This window comes from Trachurus trachurus (genome assembly GCF_905171665.1).
Source record: "Trachurus trachurus genome assembly, chromosome: 17".
NCBI classification, from domain to species: Eukaryota; Metazoa; Chordata; class Actinopteri; order Carangiformes; family Carangidae; genus Trachurus; species Trachurus trachurus.
In genome coordinates this window covers 22660752-22679530 of record NC_139900.1, presented here as the reverse complement: position 1 = coordinate 22679530, position 18779 = coordinate 22660752, and the positions used below count along the sequence as shown (strand labels likewise).

The 18779-nt window shown below is 42.2% G+C and overlaps 1 protein-coding gene across 2 annotated transcripts; it reads left to right on the top strand.

Annotated features, from left to right (window-relative positions):
• The first annotated feature begins 1939 nt into the window (after window positions 1-1939).
• On the top strand, window positions 1940-17164 carry scinlb (scinderin like b). 2 transcript variants are annotated; one of them, XM_083991732.1, is made up of 17 exons: window positions 1940-2037; window positions 4291-4478; window positions 5738-5892; window positions 8042-8203; window positions 9160-9309; window positions 9898-9987; window positions 10343-10475; window positions 10994-11082; window positions 11181-11396; window positions 11498-11631; window positions 11770-11860; window positions 12615-12785; window positions 12884-13058; window positions 14062-14177; window positions 14291-14368; window positions 14471-14531; window positions 16278-17164. In XM_083991732.1, the coding sequence occupies exons 2-17, from the start codon at window positions 4298-4300 to the stop codon at window positions 16436-16438; spliced, it is 2163 nt and encodes a 720-aa protein (XP_083847858.1). In that variant the 5' UTR covers window positions 1940-2037; window positions 4291-4297; the 3' UTR covers window positions 16439-17164. The 2 variants fall into 2 exon arrangements, with proteins under 2 accessions (XP_083847858.1, XP_083847857.1); XM_083991731.1 differs by having other exon boundaries at window positions 11483-11631.
• The last annotated feature ends 1615 nt before the right edge of the window (window positions 17165-18779 follow it).

Here is an 18779-nt window from a genome sequence, read left to right as displayed (position 1 = left end):
GGATGTGCAGCAGTCAGCTGTCAGTGTGTGGCACAATGGGTCCGCAGCAGCCCAGCCATTCAGCCTGCACATCCTGTTCGATGATAAGACTCGCCCACCCACCCTAACCCAGAGACGTCCCGTTCACAGGGACGGTGCAGCAACCAATGGAGCAAGCAATGGAGGAATATGAGGTGTGATCTCAGGGTGTCAGATCTTCACTTTGTTTCTGGTGTCTTTTTTTGCAATGAGTAGAAGGAGTTCGTAACCATAACTGATCAAAATCATACAAAGAGGAACAATTGTAATTTACAGGTTGTGGAAAGGCCACAAAGCCTATAGCAACTGCCATCATAATATCAACTATGTGTATTTTTTTGTTTTCTACAGACTTGAGCAGAAAAGGAAAAGACAAACAGTCAAATTGAAAAAAATGCTTGACCATCAAGCATTTATCAACCCCCCAGCATCGTTGGCTCCGTCCACACTGCGTCGCAGATATTTCCTCTTTTCTCTGATCCACATGAGCTCCTTCACTCAAGTGTGATTTGACTCTGTTAGTTCCTGTGCTTTTCACACAAATGAGGATGTGAGAATGTGTTTCTTTGTGTAGTGATGACCAGCTGTCGAAGTCCTCATCTACTGTGTTTCTATTGTACTCCATTCAGTGAGATTTAAACGGACACTTTATACTGATACAAGCTGCTCCACTTTGTCCTGCCTGTTGATATTAACTTGGGTAAAGTTGTTTTGTACAGTTGTGTTGGAAAACTTTACCAATGAAAGAACATGAGTAATTTATCATCTCATCTTGCTTCCTGTTTGAGGCATCTACGAAAGCTTGTATTAGCAACAGTGATGAAACTGTTTTTTTGTTTTTAAATAGCAACTCTGTCATGTAGTTGCACCCATCAGATAAAAGCAGAAGTGTGCAACATTTGGTGAGAAGTTCACAAATTCTTCTCACACCAAGTCACAGAAGAAGAGCTTTTTAAGACAGAAGACGTGAGTCATCTGTGAACAACAGCTGACTAAATTCACTCACAGTCAAACAATTTTTAACCCAGGTCCAATTAAAGACCTATTGCAGCATCAGGCTTTGTTTTGAAGCTCTGGTCTGCGTGTGGTTTGATTGTTATACATAAGTTATACAGAAGATGACGGTCTTTGTGTGCGACATACAGTACTGTAAATGGTTGGATAACATCCATTCATCGCCACAGAGGTGGGGGATTTGTCTGTGTACACAAACACTGACAGAGGGAGTATGGTAAAGGCTGCAGGGCTACAGGTGCTCGACTTCTGGTTCAACTGGGATCCAGTGTGTACAAAGAGCAGAGCTGGAGTAAATACAGTATGTGTGTGTGTAATGAGGTAGTCTCAGCAGGCTATGTCAATATTTTGCATCCTCTATTTAATGATTATTCGTGGTGTGTAATGTCTGCACTCCTAGTTTTTGAAGCTGGAGGTTTTTTTTTTTTTTAAATCTCTTAAAAACTGACTCACTTTCCGTGTTGACTCTCCCTTTCCATTTAGCCTAAATCCTGTTTTTGCTGCATTCCAGGAAATTAAAGGAAGGGAGACACCTTTTCCTCGCTGTTACTTTTCAGTCTGTCTCACTTTTCCTTCAAGCCAAAGTCAAACAGACCAGCTGTTGATTAAACTGCAACCCTGACTTGATCAACTTTGTCCCTCCCACTTTGAACACTTCATAATCTGCACTGCAAATAAAAAAGGCTGGTGGAGTGGCGTTCTGACAACAGTGGGAAAGAGAAACCGTTTTGTGTCCCTGAGCTCAACTCGAGCGCTGTGTAGCATCTACATCTTTTGCGGCCCGTGTCCACCAATCAGTGGCTCCTCTCACTTCTCCTCCTCCTCCTCCTCCTCAGAGCCGTGCAGGCTGAACACTCCCTCCTCCTCCTCCCCCTCCTTCTCATCTACACATTAAAACATACAAAACTCTCCACGGTCCGTTCACTCCCACCTCCACAGCCTCCACCAGCGGTTCTGCTCCACTCCGTCTCCGTCTCTTCTCCTGCGTGTTTCCTCTCGCCAACTGTGAGTTCAACAAGTCAACATGCATCCACCTTTTTGTGACTTTCCGGGCTTTTAATATCTGTGGCAGCTTTTTTTTTTTTCTTCTTAAAAGCGTGCAGGATTTCTTTACATCGAGGCTAAGTGTTGTTGCCGATGTGTAGTTGGGACTTTGATTGTAAAAGTTGTGAGTGATTTCATTTCCAGATGTGCAGAGTCTCGGTTCATTTCGCTTTTCTTTTTCTGAGTCGCTGACTGAGCTTCTCCGCAGCCAATGAATGGACGGGAAGTACCAGGGCTGGACGTTTAGGTTTATTATGGGAACAGACTGCATGCATTGTTTATTATATTTAGTGAAAAACGATATTCTCGTCTGTGGGTGAAGCGTAAAAACTAGTTAGAAATGTGGGAAGTTGTAAAGTTGGAGTTTGGAGGTTATGTAATACAAAAAAAAGCCTGCCTGGAGAGTTGGCAGTGGGTAATAGTACTAATGGGGGAAAAAAAACAACTATGAATGGATCCTGGAATCTGCTCTGCTTTAAAAAAAAAAAAAAAAAATCATAGACAGACTCACCTCTCAGATTAAATAAACAGAGGAAATCTCCAGCAGCAACAGCAGATTACATGCAGTCTCTTCATTAGAGATGCTCTTCCCAGCAGACATCTCTTCTCTTGTCTGCACTGATCCCCACAGACCTGCAGTATTATGCTCATGTCAGTGTTATTACCGGTGCAGCTGCTTCCAGACACTTACTGTCCAGAGGAAGAAGTGGTCTGCAGCACTTGCCTGTGATGCAGCATTTATTGATCAGCCTGTTACAGGAAGTCCACTGGGTGTTTTCTTCTCACTGCACTGAAACATGAGCTACATTTAACTCCTGTCTGAACAAACTCCACTGTAATAATAATAATAATATTCTGTCAGGCGGTGGTGATGATGTGTGACTGTTTGTTTTATCTCTGCATGGTGTATCGGGTATAATCTAACTCTTCAACATCCACCTTTAGATAATACACCTTGCACAAATAAGCAGGTGCAGGGTGCAGTTAAAGTGGATCACAGGGTAAAGTATACAGAACAGTGCTCTTGAAGCTCTGGTTGTATTACGGTAGTGAGGAAGTAGACGTTCTGTGAGCACGGTCGACGTCAGCCTCACTGCAGCAATAATCCTGCTGCTGCCGCCGCCGCCGCCTAATCTGGCTCTTGTGTAAGCGGGGGAAACAGTAATCTGTATAATCTGGCAGACCTCTCTCATCATGATGTGAAGACGTTTTCTTGAGCAAACTTCCTGTAGCTCTGGATGTAAGGTCTTGTGAGACCAAAGAGTTTTTACTGCAGAGTAGTTTTTACATTCGATTTGTTAATTAGAACACACCCCTCATGTACAGTACTCAAACTTTATTTTCACTTCATGGGAGCTATACATATTTATTAGTTAGGTGAGAGTTGGATCATGCATGTTGCCCCATGTTGATACCTAACTGTAAGGTGATAAAGTTGGCACAGGTATCAAGTTATGACTAAATAACAACTGATAATGGTGCAAAGTTCCCTCTGCGGTCTGGTTTCACTTGTGAAAAACACACTTTATGCAATTCACTTATTACACATGTTTACTATTTTTTTTGACATCTATGTGACAATTTATACATTTTTATGGACTTTGGTGTGCTGATTCAAGAGGTCAAGGGTCAACGCTATTTAAAAATGAAAGCATCTCCAAATTTTTCATAAAAATCAACCCTGGTTTTGACTTTTGAGATGATACAATGGGGTTTTACTAGCCAAAGCAGCAGATGTACTTTACCATTAACCTATAATTTACTCCCCCAGATTATGTGAAAACTTCAAAGTCAGCATATAATTAATGTATTGAAGTCAGCACAGTGGTTCATGCGTAGTAATAATCAACAGATGTGACAGCAGCAGTGAGTTACTGGAAGTTTGAAAACGAGTTTGTCTGTTTAGCACCTTATATGGTAAGCAGTAAACATGTTTGCCTCATGTCAAGATGACAGCTATTATTAACAACAATTTAGTTTCTCTCAGCTCTTGACCACAACTATTCAAGCACCTGCTTCTCAGGTACCCACAGATGACATGACCCAATATTCGTGCTGCAAAACAGCTTCCTCCTTCGTATGTTTCGCTTGGGTTAAGCATTACGACATTAAAACCGCTCCCTGTGGTTTCATGTTGTGTGTCCTGTGACCCCCTAGTGTTTAGAAGCATCTCCATATTTCTGACCTGTCATCTCCTCTCTCTCTCTCTTTCAGAGCCATCATGGTTTCCCATAAGGAGTTTGTGGGTGCAGGGAAGACGCCGGGGCTGCAGGTGTGGCGTATCGAGAACATGGACCTGAAGCCGGTTCCCAAGACCCTGCACGGCAGCTTTTACTCCGGGGACGCCTACCTGCTGCTCTTCAGCACCTCAGCACCTTCATACAACATTCACATGTGGCTCGGTAAGACACGACGAGGCACTTTTGACTTGTTTAGGGCGTAGGCTTGTCTTACCTGATGAAATGTATGTTTTCATCGCAGTTTTCAAAACAGGAACAGGTCTTACATTTTGTTTTTGAGAAATCATGAACAACACATTTGGGAGCGGAAGCGATTTAACTGCAGGATATTCCCCAATTCTATTGTTGTTTTCCCCCCAGGTTTTTTATGGAGGGGGTTATTGCTTGACACTTGTCCTTGTGTGGTTTCATCAGTTTTTCTCTTATGTTATGTGTTACAGTTTTGTGATGTTAATGTTTAGTTTATGTTATATGTGAGCTCACCAAAGGAAATTCCTATTTTTATGTGCTTATAAACTATTGGCTGCTGAAGTGGTGAACAATTATCTCCTCTAAAGCTGGTATGCATACAGCACATGCGCTTTAATACTTAGACCCACACAGACACACCAAGACTAGAGAAGTGAAACTTCCTGTGGTCTTTGAAGTAACAGGAGATCAGATGATGCATCTGATCTCAGAGCTTAAACATCCTCCAATGAATGAGTCGCAGAATTTTTTTTCTAAAAGTCACACCAGTTTGCGAAATTCCTCTCCTCACGTGTCCCTTAGTCCAGGCATGAACAGAGCGCACAGACATTTAACTTTGAGTACTTAAAATAAACTGAAGGCAAAATCCTTTTCTCATGCCCTGTAAATTTTCAGTTACATAACTAAATCAGAGGCCTAAACTAAACCGCGGCATGACTCACACATGGAATACCTCTGTAGGCCACAACTAACAGGCACTGGTCCCTGCATGTTTGTGCTCTTCCCTGCCAGCGTTTTCCTGTGCCAGAACACACACACACACACACACACACTCACATGCACACACGCAGGCTTTTAGTTCTTTGCTCCCACTGCTGCCATCTGGAAGAAGTTAGACTAGAAATAACATGCAAGAATAATTAATCCCTCTGTCTGAGATCCACGTTAGTCATGTAAAGTTATGGCATAGTTTAATCCACGCTGTGTGCCTTCTGACAGTAATAGCAGGATTCAAAGATCCTCTGTAGATGTGGTTTGATCCGATTCAAAGGCTCCGCTCCCGACTCAGAGGTCTCTTAGGGTCACAGCAGAATCTAAAGTGCTGCCGTTTTCTCCATTAATGTAAAGAGACTTAATGTGTTTGTGTGAAACTTGATCAAACATCGATGTGAAGCACTTAAAGGACTTGACAGAAACAAGCTACTTGAGCGCAGATAATCTCATCTCTGCAGGGGACGAGTGTTCACAGGATGAAAGTGGATCAGCGGCCATCTTTGCCACACAGCTGGATGACTTCCTGGGTGGTGGGCCGGTGCAGTTCAGGGAGGTGCAGAACCACGAATCCAACACCTTCCTGGGGTACTTCAAGTCAGGCATCAAGTATCAGGTGAGCAACTTTGCATTAATGGTGTCACTATCAATGATATTCTCAACATTAGGGTTGCCCCCCACAAGGGGTCACAAGATAAATCAGGGGGGTTGCAGGTTGATTCTGATGTAGACAATAAGAAAACAACAACTAAAAAAAAAGTGTATAGTGCTAATGAGCTAATATTAGCATTCTAACACGCTAAACTTAGATAATGAGCAAGGTTAAAGGTGTACAGAAATGGCCGTTTGTCCTGTTTGTCGCACCTAGTTGTCACGAGTTGCCGCACGAGTTTACCCGAGTAAGGAAAACGAATTTGATTGGTCGTTATCGAGCGGGGGTGGGATATTCAAAGCTTGGGGCTAGACCGAGCTCGGTGTGTGTGTGTTGTCTCAGACGTTTGATTGACGGATGACGGATCCAATATCAGTGGCTGATGAATCGTGTGCAGGCTGACGTATAATTCGTGTGCCTGCATTATCCACTGCAAAAAAAAAATTCCACACTTTCATCCCGGATTTAATCAAAAATAGAATTTTGCACAAAGTTTGGGCTACATCGTCTGATAGATGAGTTATTACACTAATGTTAGGACCCACAGTGGGCTCAAATTCAATTTTCTTTTCTGTACAGCTTTAACGTTATGCCTGCTAAACATGAGCATGTTGGCACCGTCGTGGTGCACATGTTAGCATAGCAGTGCTGACGGTAACATTTACTGCTGTGCCTAATTGCAACCACACAAAGCCACTGGCAACAGACTGTAGACTCCTGGTCTGGTTTTGAAACACTCGCAGTATTGTGTCTCCAAAGGAAAATCGCTTTTTGAACGAACAGATCATATTAGATAATGACTGCATGGATAAGGAGTGACGCATTTCTTTCAGCATTTACAGTGATTCAATTTGTGATGTCTAAAAACATAGAAAAGGGAGAAGAATCTGTTTCAGAAGTTTCTTTGACCTAAATATATCAACAGGGTTTAATTATTGTCAGAGTCCCGTGAACTTCGACATGCAGTTAAGCTGATGAGTCTGAAGTTCAGAGAGAAGACACAACATTCCCCCTTTTGCTATTTACATCCAAGGGTGTGTCTGGCTCACTGGCTTAGACCGTAACCAAGTCAACCGGGCTGTGCAAAAGGAAGACGTTTGAAAAGACACAAGCGAGGCCACTTTTACCAGGCGTCTGTTTCTCATTTCCATGAATACCATCCAAACCCCCTCCTGGCTTTAGTTAGGGGTAATTAACCCAGAGACTTGTTTACTACTTTTGGAGAGTTGAGGATGGAAACTCTGCAGTGCACATGTGCAGAAAGCCAGTCCACACGCACACGCTTCAGAAAATCTGAAAAACAGTGAGGAACAGAACTAAACCTCATTATCTCTTCATAGTTTTGGTAACTCCACTTTTGGGAAACAATACTTCCATTAGAATAAACAGTGCCGGCATTGTTGCCATGGAAAATTTTACTGTTTCTTTCTTGAGGGAAAAAACAAAAAACATGAATGTGGTTTCCATTGAGGTCTGTATAGTCACTATGCAAACAAGACTCTGCTTTTGTGGGTAAATGTAAAACCCTCAAAGGCCATTTTAAGAAATAGGAAGCCCCCTCTTGGTTTTTGTTCTCATGACATTTGCTTTATTTTCTACTTGTTGAACACTCGCCAAACATGTCTAGCTTTTGTCTAGCAGAGAGTGTGTCTGTTGCTCTCTTGCAGATTTAATTTGCATTTCTTGTAAATACCTGTTTTGTTTAATGGCTTCACCAAGGACGGCACATTACGAGACAATCCAGCCTCCCAGGTACATGATCCTTCTTCTGTCCAGAAGCAGGCATCATGTTAGTTTCATTTCATCCATTTGATAAGGTTTATTGGTTCCATGGCTGTGATTTACTGTCAGCTAATCTCATTATTTGGCACTAGTATAGAGCCTTTTGTCCTTTGAAGTTTTACGGTTTTGTGTAAAACTCATTTCACCCTCACCATGCTGCAAACGCTGTGTCTCATGACATCATCTGACTCCATACATCCTGCCTTAAACCTGCATTTGTGAGCCGAAACAGTGGCACATGCTGTTACATTTCCTCCCTGAACTATCCTCATACACACTGTGAATGAAGCCGGAAAGTCTGCATGACCTGAATTGTTTTTCTTTGTCACAGAAAGGGGGTGTGGCCTCAGGTTTTCAGCATGTGGTGACCAATGACATGAACGTCAGGCGCCTACTGCATGTCAAGGGCCGGAGAGCCATCAGGGCGACAGAAGTGGATCTGGCCTGGAGCAGCTTCAACAAGGGCGACTGCTTCATCATCGACCTGGGGAAGGTGAGATCTGTTAAATACATAGTTTGTGGCTGGGTGTTTGCTTCTGTCAAACTCACTTTTCCACATTAACAAAGGGGTGGGAGAAAAAATCGATTCACATAAGTATGGCAATATTTTTTGGGACGATTTTTAAATCAATTATTCTTTTCAATTTTTTTTTTTTTAAATTATTATTATTATTATTATTATTATTTATTTTTTTATATTGTGCAATGTGCATTTGTTTGCCTTTTTTACATACAGAGAGTCCAGGTTTTAAAAAGGGTTTAAGTTCACTTTATAATGGAGTATGTTAATTTATAGGCTCCTACAGTATTTGTGTGTGCAGATAAATGTTAAAATGTAGCAGTTTACCTCATTTAGTCAGAAAGGTTTCAGAAGCCTGTTTTTTCTATACTCTGTATAGAAATAGCCTGTTTTTTCTATACTATTTTTGCCTCTTTTATGCAGTCCAGGCATTGGAAAAGAGATATTGCTGCTGAATAAATCTTAAAAACTGACTTACAGGTGATGGTTCCTGGAATAGTCTGTAGACAATCATAATCATTCAACTGTTTCACGGGTGTTAAAAATGCAGACTAAAAATCGCGAAAATCGGCAATATCGTAGAATCGCAATTTAAATCGAATCGGCATCCAAAAAATCGTAGCAGAATCGAATCGTCATATATATATGACATACTTTTAATTTGCATACACATGAGGGATTCGCTGTGAGTGAAGTATCATGTATTCCAGCATTACACTTTGTGATTTTAACCTGATGGTTGCTCATTTGATTGTTTGGCTGCGCTGTAATTTTTTTTGCAACATTTCTGACATGGCAGTTTGGAATTGAATTGAATTCTGGGATTTGAAGTGTTAGACAGTAGTTGCTGTACCACCACCAACAACCACAGTTGTCACCAAATCCTCCAGGACTAAAGCACTGGACCATCTCTTTCCCTCTCCCTGCAGGACGTCTATCAGTGGTGTGGCAGTGAGTGTAACCGTTTCGAGAGGCTGAAGGCCTCCGGGGTCGCCATCGACATCAGAGACAATGAGAGGAACGGCAGAGCCAAACTGCACATGGTGGAGGAGGGGGAGGAGCCAGCAGCAATCACAGAGGTAACACACAATCACACACACACACACACACACACACACACACACACACACACACACACACACACACACACACACACACACACACACACACACACACACACACACACACACACACACACACACACACACACACACACACACACACACGCACACACACTCACAAGCCCTTAACCCAGTGCGTTTTACACCCCTGAGGTGGTCGAATCTATAAGTGTCATTGATGCATTTCATGGCCAGTGAGTTGGTCAGCGTGGGAACGAGTGGTCACAATTGTGTCCTTTGTAAGGCGCTGTACATGTGCCAACTCTGTGCCAACTGAGGCTGCATTGTAAACACGTTCTTTACAATGACAGAGGGGGGTGAACTGCAGAGAGGAGGCCTAATGAAGAGTGAGAGGAAGGGAGGGTGCTTTGGATTCATTTATAATCAGATAAAAGCTCTACAATACAGTCATCAGAACAAATCACAGCTAAGGCTTTCCCCTTTATCAGTGACAAAAGACACATCTTTATAATTTGTAGCACAGGTAATATTTATGAGAAAAAGATGAACACAATAGTTAACTCCTCTGTTGTGGCTGTTGTGTAGGCTCTGGGGCCCAAAACCACCATTGCCCCCAGCACTCCTGATGACGACAGGGTGGACACCTCCAACAGGAAGAAGGGTGCCCTCTACATGGTGAGTAACACAAGTGCTGCATTTGTAATTCAAATAGAGATAGTTCTGCATTCTTGTAGTTCTGTAAAACCAAACTCTAATAGAGCCAACACAAAGGTTTAATGAGTTCTGAACATGCTCATAGATTTGAATTACGAGACAATTTATGAAACACTGAGAATTATTTTCAAAGACTGCATCTATACCCTGGAGTTCAGTTACAAACAAACAAACAAAACACTATGTTTTTACACACTATGAGTCTTATGTGTATCTCATGTGATTTCAGTCTGTACCTTTACATCCCAAATGCATTTACTGTAGAAAATTAAAAGTAAGCCGAGCTGGCGGCTGATGATGTTCCTCTGATTTGTAGATCTCTGATGCATCTGGCTCAATGACGGTGTCGTCTGTGGCTCCATCCAGTCCCTTCAAGCAGGCCATGTTGTCTCCTGAGGAGTGTTACATCCTGGACAACGGGGTGGACAGGAACATCTTTGTATGGAAAGGTGCCGACAGAATCATAGACTCAGTTAACACGCCAGAAAATGGCGTCAAACGAACTCAGAACACAAGCTGTTAGTTTTCTCCCCGTGTCCTTACAGCTATTTTTTCCTTCCACAAATTAGGAAGAATTTATGTGGAAAATGTGTGTCCACAACTAGCTGTACCTCCAAGCTAAATACAAGGAAAACAGCTGTTCTGTCCCCAATTCGGTCTGATATTTTAAAATTCTGGCTGAATACTGTTGTATTAGCTTATACACAATTTACTGGTAATCATTAGCTGGTACGCCCAACTCTACAGTAATTATTGTCTGTGTTGAGACTAGTCTGATAAGTTTTTGAGCCTCCCGGAGGAGATGGAGCCTGTGTAGTTAATAATGCCGGTATAAACCTGCCCAGACAAATGCCTTTTAATATTTAATATGTACTGTATAAGGTAGTATATGATATAGTATCTCTCTCAAGTCAAATCATGTTATGTTGTATTTCTCATCATATCCTCCTCGTTTGGCTTGAACCAGGCCCCAAGGCCAACATGTCAGAGCGAAAGGCAGCCATGGCAGCGGGTCAGAAGTTCATCAAAGACAAAGGATACTCCAATAAGACACAGGTAAAGCTGATGTGTACTTACTAACTCAAATATTGTGACAAAAAATACACACACTTGGGAAAAAGTCCATCAAGCTGAAACTCCTGTTCCTCTTGCAGCTCCAGGTTCTCCCTGCAGGAGCGGAGACGACTCTGTTTAAGCAGTTCTTCAGTGACTGGCGGGACAGGGACGAGACGACGGGCCCCAGCAAGGCCTACGCCATCGGCCGGATCGCCAAAGTGGAACAGGTGCCGTTCGATGCCTCCACCCTGCACTCCAACAAAGTCATGGCAGCTCAGCACGGCATGGTGGACGATGGCAAAGGCAAAGTCCAGGTACGTGTATGTTCAAAACAAGCGGGGAGGACTCATGACAAAGGCAGCTTAATGTGGTGGTGGTTTGTTGTGTAAAATGGATGTAGTCGTCTCGCTTTCAGATCTGGAGAGTGGAGAATGGTGAAAAGGTGGCTGTGGATCCTTCCTCCTACGGTCACTTCTATGGCGGAGACTGTTACCTCATCCTCTACAGCTACAGACAGGGAGGGCGGGAGCAGCACATCATATACACCTGGTGGGTCGAAAGAAAACATTTCCACAAACATGAACAGCATGAGAGTGTGTTCACACATAACCCCACCACACCCAGTCTACACCAGTGAAAAACACTTTTCCAGGAAAATAACCCGGACTGTGTGTGTGTGTGTGTCAGGCAGGGGCTGAAGTGCACACAGGATGAACTGGCAGCTTCAGCATTCCTCACTGTGAAGCTGGATGACTCAATGGGAGGATCCCCAGTTCAGGTTAGCTCTACGTGACAGCACGCTGCTTTACCTTTTTATTATTAAAACAAGTCCATTCAGTCCCATCTTGGTTTGAATATGATGAGATGATTAGATCATCTAGTGTCAGCGGGAACAATTACTCAGTTATTCTAGGAGTTTCTCTTCCTGGAAGCAGATTTTAATATACAACGGTGAGTTCTCTAAATTTGTGTAGGGGATTTTGGAAGTTGCAGCTTAAGTATCAAAACTGAGAACTAATCTGAATATTACATTACAACATATGATATTCAGTGGTGAAGTGGTGATGAAGGTCCATCCTCACAAATCTCTTGTTATGGATAATCTTGTACAACTGATCACAACCAAAGATCTGAGAAGTAACTTCACTTCTTTGCTGTGAAAAACAAACAACCCTGGATGACCAGCAGAGGGCAGTGCTGCTGTAATTTTTGTTGTTCAACTCAACTCAAACTGCAACACTCCCTGCACAAGATGACATCCCAATCTTTGTGGCCATAATAGAGTTGTTTGGGTCAAAGTTCAACATTTTTGATACATTAAACTGCATTAATGTCATAAAGATGAGCTGTAAAGCAGATGTAGGTATGCTAATAGATCATAAAGAAATTAATTGTAGGCAATTGGCAGGAGTTTTCTAAAATGTACAGAGACATTCAGCAATAGTCTGATTATCTGATCTTATCATTTTATGTAGTTGTGTAAAACATTTAAGTAGACTAGTGGTGACGTTTCTTAATGACTTTGTCCACAGGTGAGAGTGACTCAGGGTCAGGAGCCTCCACATCTGATGAGCCTGTTCCAGGGCAAACCCATGATCATCCACAGCGGAGGAACGTCACGCAAAGGTGGACAGTCTCAGGCCGGCAGCACTCGCCTCTTCCACATCCGACAGAGCACTTCCCGTGCTACCCGGGCTGTCGAGGTGAGCTGCACCTACTGTACACTCCCCCCTCCGAGTTCTTCATGTAGAAATGTCTTATTGTCGCCCATTTCTCACCAATCCTGCATGTGTTTCCTCAGGCCGAGGCCACCGCGTCCAATCTGAACACCAATGATACGTTCGTGCTGAAAACCCCAAGCGCTGTGTTTGTGTGGCGGGGGGTGGGGGCCAGTGATGAGGAAATGGAGGCAGCCAAACATGTGGTGGGCTTCCTGGGTGGAAGTCCCACCAATGTGTCAGAGGGCAAGGAGCCAGGTGGGTGTCCAATACACAACAACAGAAAGGACAAATTATTATCTTAGCAAGATTGTAACTCCATACACGTGCACCAATGAAACGAGTCTCAGATGAACTTTATTGTGAGGGGAGTATGCAACACCTACATACAGTATATGTATATGAGTGAGCATTATCCTCATTAGCCATATTACGGAAATAACACTTTTTGAAGGCTCTTTAATATATATTTGGGTGTTTGTCTTGCCTTCTGGCCCTCAAAATGTGAGAACTGACAACTAAAAAAACTGTAATAAGCCCCCCTAAGTTAAAATCCATGTGGTTTTATGAGTTGTTCCCTCAGTTGTCTGACAATGATGTCATTAGTTTTCGAATTTGCATAATACCACCCCTACCTGGGACCTGTAGAAGGGGCGGGGCGGGGCGGGGCAAACAGTGGTTCATTTGCATTTAAAGGGATAGGCACTGAAACCAGCCGTTCTGAACAAGGCTGTTTTAAAGAGGATGAAAAGAGAGCTGTGATGTTTGATCCTTGGCATATTTTGACCGAAGCATGTCACAGACATGTCTTTAAGACACCTGGGAACTATTTTAATTTGTGGGAAAGGGGCATAATATGTCTCCTTTAAGGGTGTGCAGCATTTTGAAGCCAGTTATGTAAATTAGCTCTATGAAATCACTGGATCTAATTGTGACATGATTTTGAGCATGAAAAACTGTTCAGCTTTGTTTTGTTGTTTAAATAGTACAGACTGTCAGCCATTACTGCTACACAGTCCTGTCATGTCGCTACATGTTGTGTCTTGCCGTGCTGCTCTAGCTCTTCCAACCAGTTACAATGACTGGGCTGATCAGATATAACTGGTACATTTCTGGTCTGGTTTAGCTCAGACTTGAAAAGATGATGCAAATTGTTGCTGATTGGCCCAAAGAGGATGTGATTTACTTCCTCTTGAAACAAAACACCAAATATGGGGCAAATTACTTGGAGCTGATTGCTGTTGTTTTTGTTCCCTCCCAGCTGAATTCTGGTCTGCTCTTGGTGGCAAGAAGGAATACCAGACGTCCAAGAGTCTGCAGAACATGATCAAACCCCCACGTCTGTTCGGCTGCTCCAACAAAACTGGAAGACTCATTGTAGGTCACACAGTGAAATGATCACCGGGGTTTACATGTACAGTCATTTAATACTGTGCAATACAAATAGTGACATTCAAACACCCACAAAGGTTTCTTCTGTGCTCTCTCAGGTTGAAGAAGTACCAGGAGACTTCACACAGTCCGATCTGGCCACTGACGATGTCATGATCCTGGATACCTGGGACCAGGTAAGATGAGTTCCCGGTTTTGATTTTTATGAGCTGCTCATAACAGCCTTTGTAGATGTCGAACGTGTTAATGACTGTGGGTATTGTCTCTCCTCCCTGTAGATCTTCCTTTGGGTCGGCAACGAGGCCAACGCAGAGGAGAGGACGGGAGCTCCCAAAATAGGTTAGTTGCACTTAAGGAAGAAATGTGTCACTCAGATTATATTATCTCTCGCTTCAGATTATTTCTGACTAGCCAAATATTACTGATTCATATAACAGGAAACATTTTGTATATTAGTATTAGAATTAGGTTAGTGTGAGTATTCGAGTATTGTAGGTCCAAAGCATTACACAAATTCAATTCACAATAAAAATTGTATTTATTTAGAATCAGGGTTAAACGTTGCTATTTGCTACTCTACTGTCATTATTGGTACTACATTAAGATATAGTAGTACCACAGTCTTTAATAACAATACGAAAGGATTTTTGTAAATAGGATGTAATATGAATACAGACTGGATTTTTATATGTATTTAAAAAATGTGTGGCGAAAATGTTAATTGCAGGTTTATTCAAATCAGATTTTAGTGTGGTAAGCTACTATTCAGGATGCTACTGTGGGACTGATGTCTAAATACAAGTAAAGGAGTAGTTCTAAACTAAGCTTTCAGGACAGTTTGCCATCTTGAATTATGATACAGTAATTACAATTGACACATTATTCCAGGTGGCCACCTCAGGTTTTGACACCTTGATGATGTTAATCACACAGAGTCAAGTACACAGTTCTCTATTAATGAGCAACATAAAGGAAATAAAGCATCATATCTAGGTCTTCTAGGCTCACTGTGCATATTATGACTGTATGTATGGAAGACATTAAATATTTTTTATGATGCTTTGTGTTAAACATAGTTCCCTGCTCTGAAGTCAATTTGTAGGGCTGTATTAATATGTTAGGTTTTCAGTGAGTGAATATTCGGCTATGACATTTCAAAGCTGCATTAATCAATATTTTCATATTAACAATGGAGGAAAAAAAAAACTTAAATAAGAAAGGTAAACCAATGATTGTGTATAAAGATGGACAGCACATCTCCACTTCCTCCTGCTGTACAAAAGTGAAGGTGAAACATCTCTGATACAAGTGCTGCCATGTTGTGCTGGTGATGTCACTTGTGCAGAAGAGATTTGGAGGTGGAGCCGCAGTATTACAGTCCGGCCCAAACGCGTATTTGACTCAGTCATGGTGTCCCTTATTATAAGATCAAGTAAAAACCAAACTTTGAAAAGAAAAATTGAGAAAGATTAACACTTGAACATACAGCAGCATGATATGAAGTATCCAAAACAACGAAGGCCATCTTTGGGAAAAAATGTATTTGATGTGGACTTAAATCAGTTTTTGCCCATGTCCTCACCAACATGGAGGTGTCCAAGGCTCATGGCCTAAACTGAAACCAGCCACCAGAGGGAGATGTTAATGTTTTGGTTTCACTGGGGGGAACTGTCAAAGCAGAGAGCTCTCACATGACTGTGCAGTCCCCCTCTGAGCTTTTTAACCTTTTGGGGCCTAATGTTTTGGTTTTTGCCTATATGACTCCTTCTCACCATTCCCATCAACTCTTCAACTCTTCAACTCTGCAGCTGAAGTAAGCAATACTGACCTGACCAGCAACAAACAACAGACGGACACCAGCCATGAATAGTTGTTGAAAATAGTGGTGCATTTAGCAGCAAGAGTCAATAAATTTCAGGAAATCAGGAGTTTTGTATGGTGGTAATATGCCACAGATTTTCTCACAACCTAGTGGGCAAAAAGTTGATTAGTGTTAACATTTCTTCTGTTGTTTTTGCATAATTATGATGTCAGATACTGTATGTGTTCTCACTTTGTCTCCTGTGTCTGTCTCTCCACCTACAGCAAAAGAGTACGTGGACTCAGACCCATCTGGTCGCAAAGGACTTCCCATCACCACCATCAAACAGGGAGCAGAGCCTCCGACTTTCACTGGCTGGTTTCAGGCTTGGGATGCTAAGATGTGGGAGACAGATCCATTGGACAGAATCCGTGCCCGTTTCTGAATGCAAAACCCCAGGCTCTTCCCCCCAGTCTGACTTTTTTTTTTTTTTTTTTTTTTTTTTACCTATCGAGCACTTCCTGTTGCTTCTTTGTTTATCTTACCTCCAATCCCTAAGTGCCAAAACCAATGTCATCACTGTCATCAGGTTGAATGGCTGCCTCAATGCCTTGGTCTCGGTGCAGTGCACTAGACTTCATAAACTGGGATGCATCCCATCAGGAGACAAATGACTTCCTCTTGTAACATTATCCTTAACTGATAGAAGTGGGTTTGTTGTCTGTTCACATCCAAAAGCTTGTTATCTTTACATGTTCGGCAAATACCTACAGTTGCTCTAACATGAATAGGAAATAAGAAAGGAGGCCATTTTTGACAACTGGATTTATTCCCTGTTTCTCTCTGCTTTCTTTCACTGCAGTGCACTTGTGTTCATCAGACACCATTGTTCCTTTTCTATCCGTCTTGACAGTCTGTTTTTCCATAGTGAACTAGTGTTTGATATAAACTGTTTACTTTATTGCTGCACTGTGTCTACATGTGTTGTGTTTATCATTGGTAGTGGGATGTTGCACACTCATAAGAAGTTGCATGCTGCATTTAAAAAAAATCATATTATGTGCTTGTGAATTGTAAAAGCCGTACAGTGGTGTGTGCACAAAATGTCAGTTGTGTCTTCTCTTTGTTTAATGACCCTGAAATGCTCTTGAGTATGGCTTTTAAATAAAACCCAGGATTTCAAAGATGTTTTCTTTATTTGAACATTTTCGAGTCTGGTGGTTAGGTTTATCCTAAACATGCACTAGGACTCATTCGCCAACAGCATTTTTAATTTGAATCAAAGCAGCAGAAGGTTTATGCTGAAGGTTTCTCTCCTCTGTCTCTCAGGAGGAGAGAATGGGATCTTGTTGCAGCTCACAGCATCTGTCTAAGTCGGAGGAAGACATGAAAGCTCAGCTCACAGCTGCGCCGTCCTTCAGGATGTGCCGCCACACGTTTTCGTGGAGAAAAAAACAGCAGCCAGCATGACAAATTCTGTATAACTGAGAGATACAGAGCATTGTGTATTGTGCAGATACAGCTATGCATGAATGGAAGGAAAGTAGGTTACAATCTATAGCTACTATATGAGTGAATGGAAAAACATTCTTAGGTGTCCAAAATACTTTCCTTAAGTTATTTTAAAGGATGTGCAACATGTGGTAGACGTTTGCTTGACCTAAAGAGTAGCTTACCCTGAACACCATACTTGAACGTGGTTTTTGAGTCCACAAACCACCAAAGGTCCTGGTCCTAGTGAAAGACGCAAAGAACCCGCAGGGGACATATCCTAACCCTCTATGGCATAGCGTTGCCCTCAAGCAACGAACCACATAACTGGACCTCACACTGTCCCTTTAACCTTTTTTTGGGGGGAAATGTTTTAAAATATCTCCAGAGGTGCACACACAAGAGAGGTACACACTGACACACTACAGAGGTGCACACACAACAGAGGTACACACTGACACACTACAGAGGTGCACACACAACAGAGGTACACACTGACACACTACAGATGTGCACACACAACAGAGGTACACACTGACACACACACACACACTACAGAGGTAGACACACACTACAGAGGTGTACACACACGCGTATGTGCGCACACTGTCACACATGCACACACACACACACACACTACAGAGGTACACACACACACACACACTACAGAGGTACACACACACACACTACAGAGGTACACACATACACTACAGATGTACACAGACACACACATACACTACAGAGGTACACACACACGTATGTGCGCACACTCTCTCTCTCTCACACACACACACACACACACACACAAAATGTCAAAAATAAAGTTGTTTTCTATGAATATATTATTAGTTTTACTTGTATAACACTAATCATAATCACATAAAAAGCTCGGACTTTTAGGACCCTTATAGCACAATGTTGGCCTGAGGCAACAAACCCAAATCTGATTCGGGGGGGTGGGGGGGTCAGATTTTATGATGGATATGTTATCAGGGACCTCCAAGCTCCCAAAAGATGGGGTGAAATATTTTTTTCCCCAAAAAATAAAAAGTCATGCCATAGAGGGCTAACACACAAGGTTTTTAGTGAGGAAACAGCCAAATAAGCAGACCGTTGTGTGTAAAATGTAAGTTTTAGTGCAGTTATTGGATTGGGACATGTCTAGGTGTTTCTGATTGATCTAGTTTCTCCAGGATTTTTTGGAAACAATGTCTGTTCAGAAAGATTATCCAGGTTCCTCTGTGCAACTCTAATTAAAGGTCTTGATGTGAATTAATTAATTTAAAAAAGAAAAA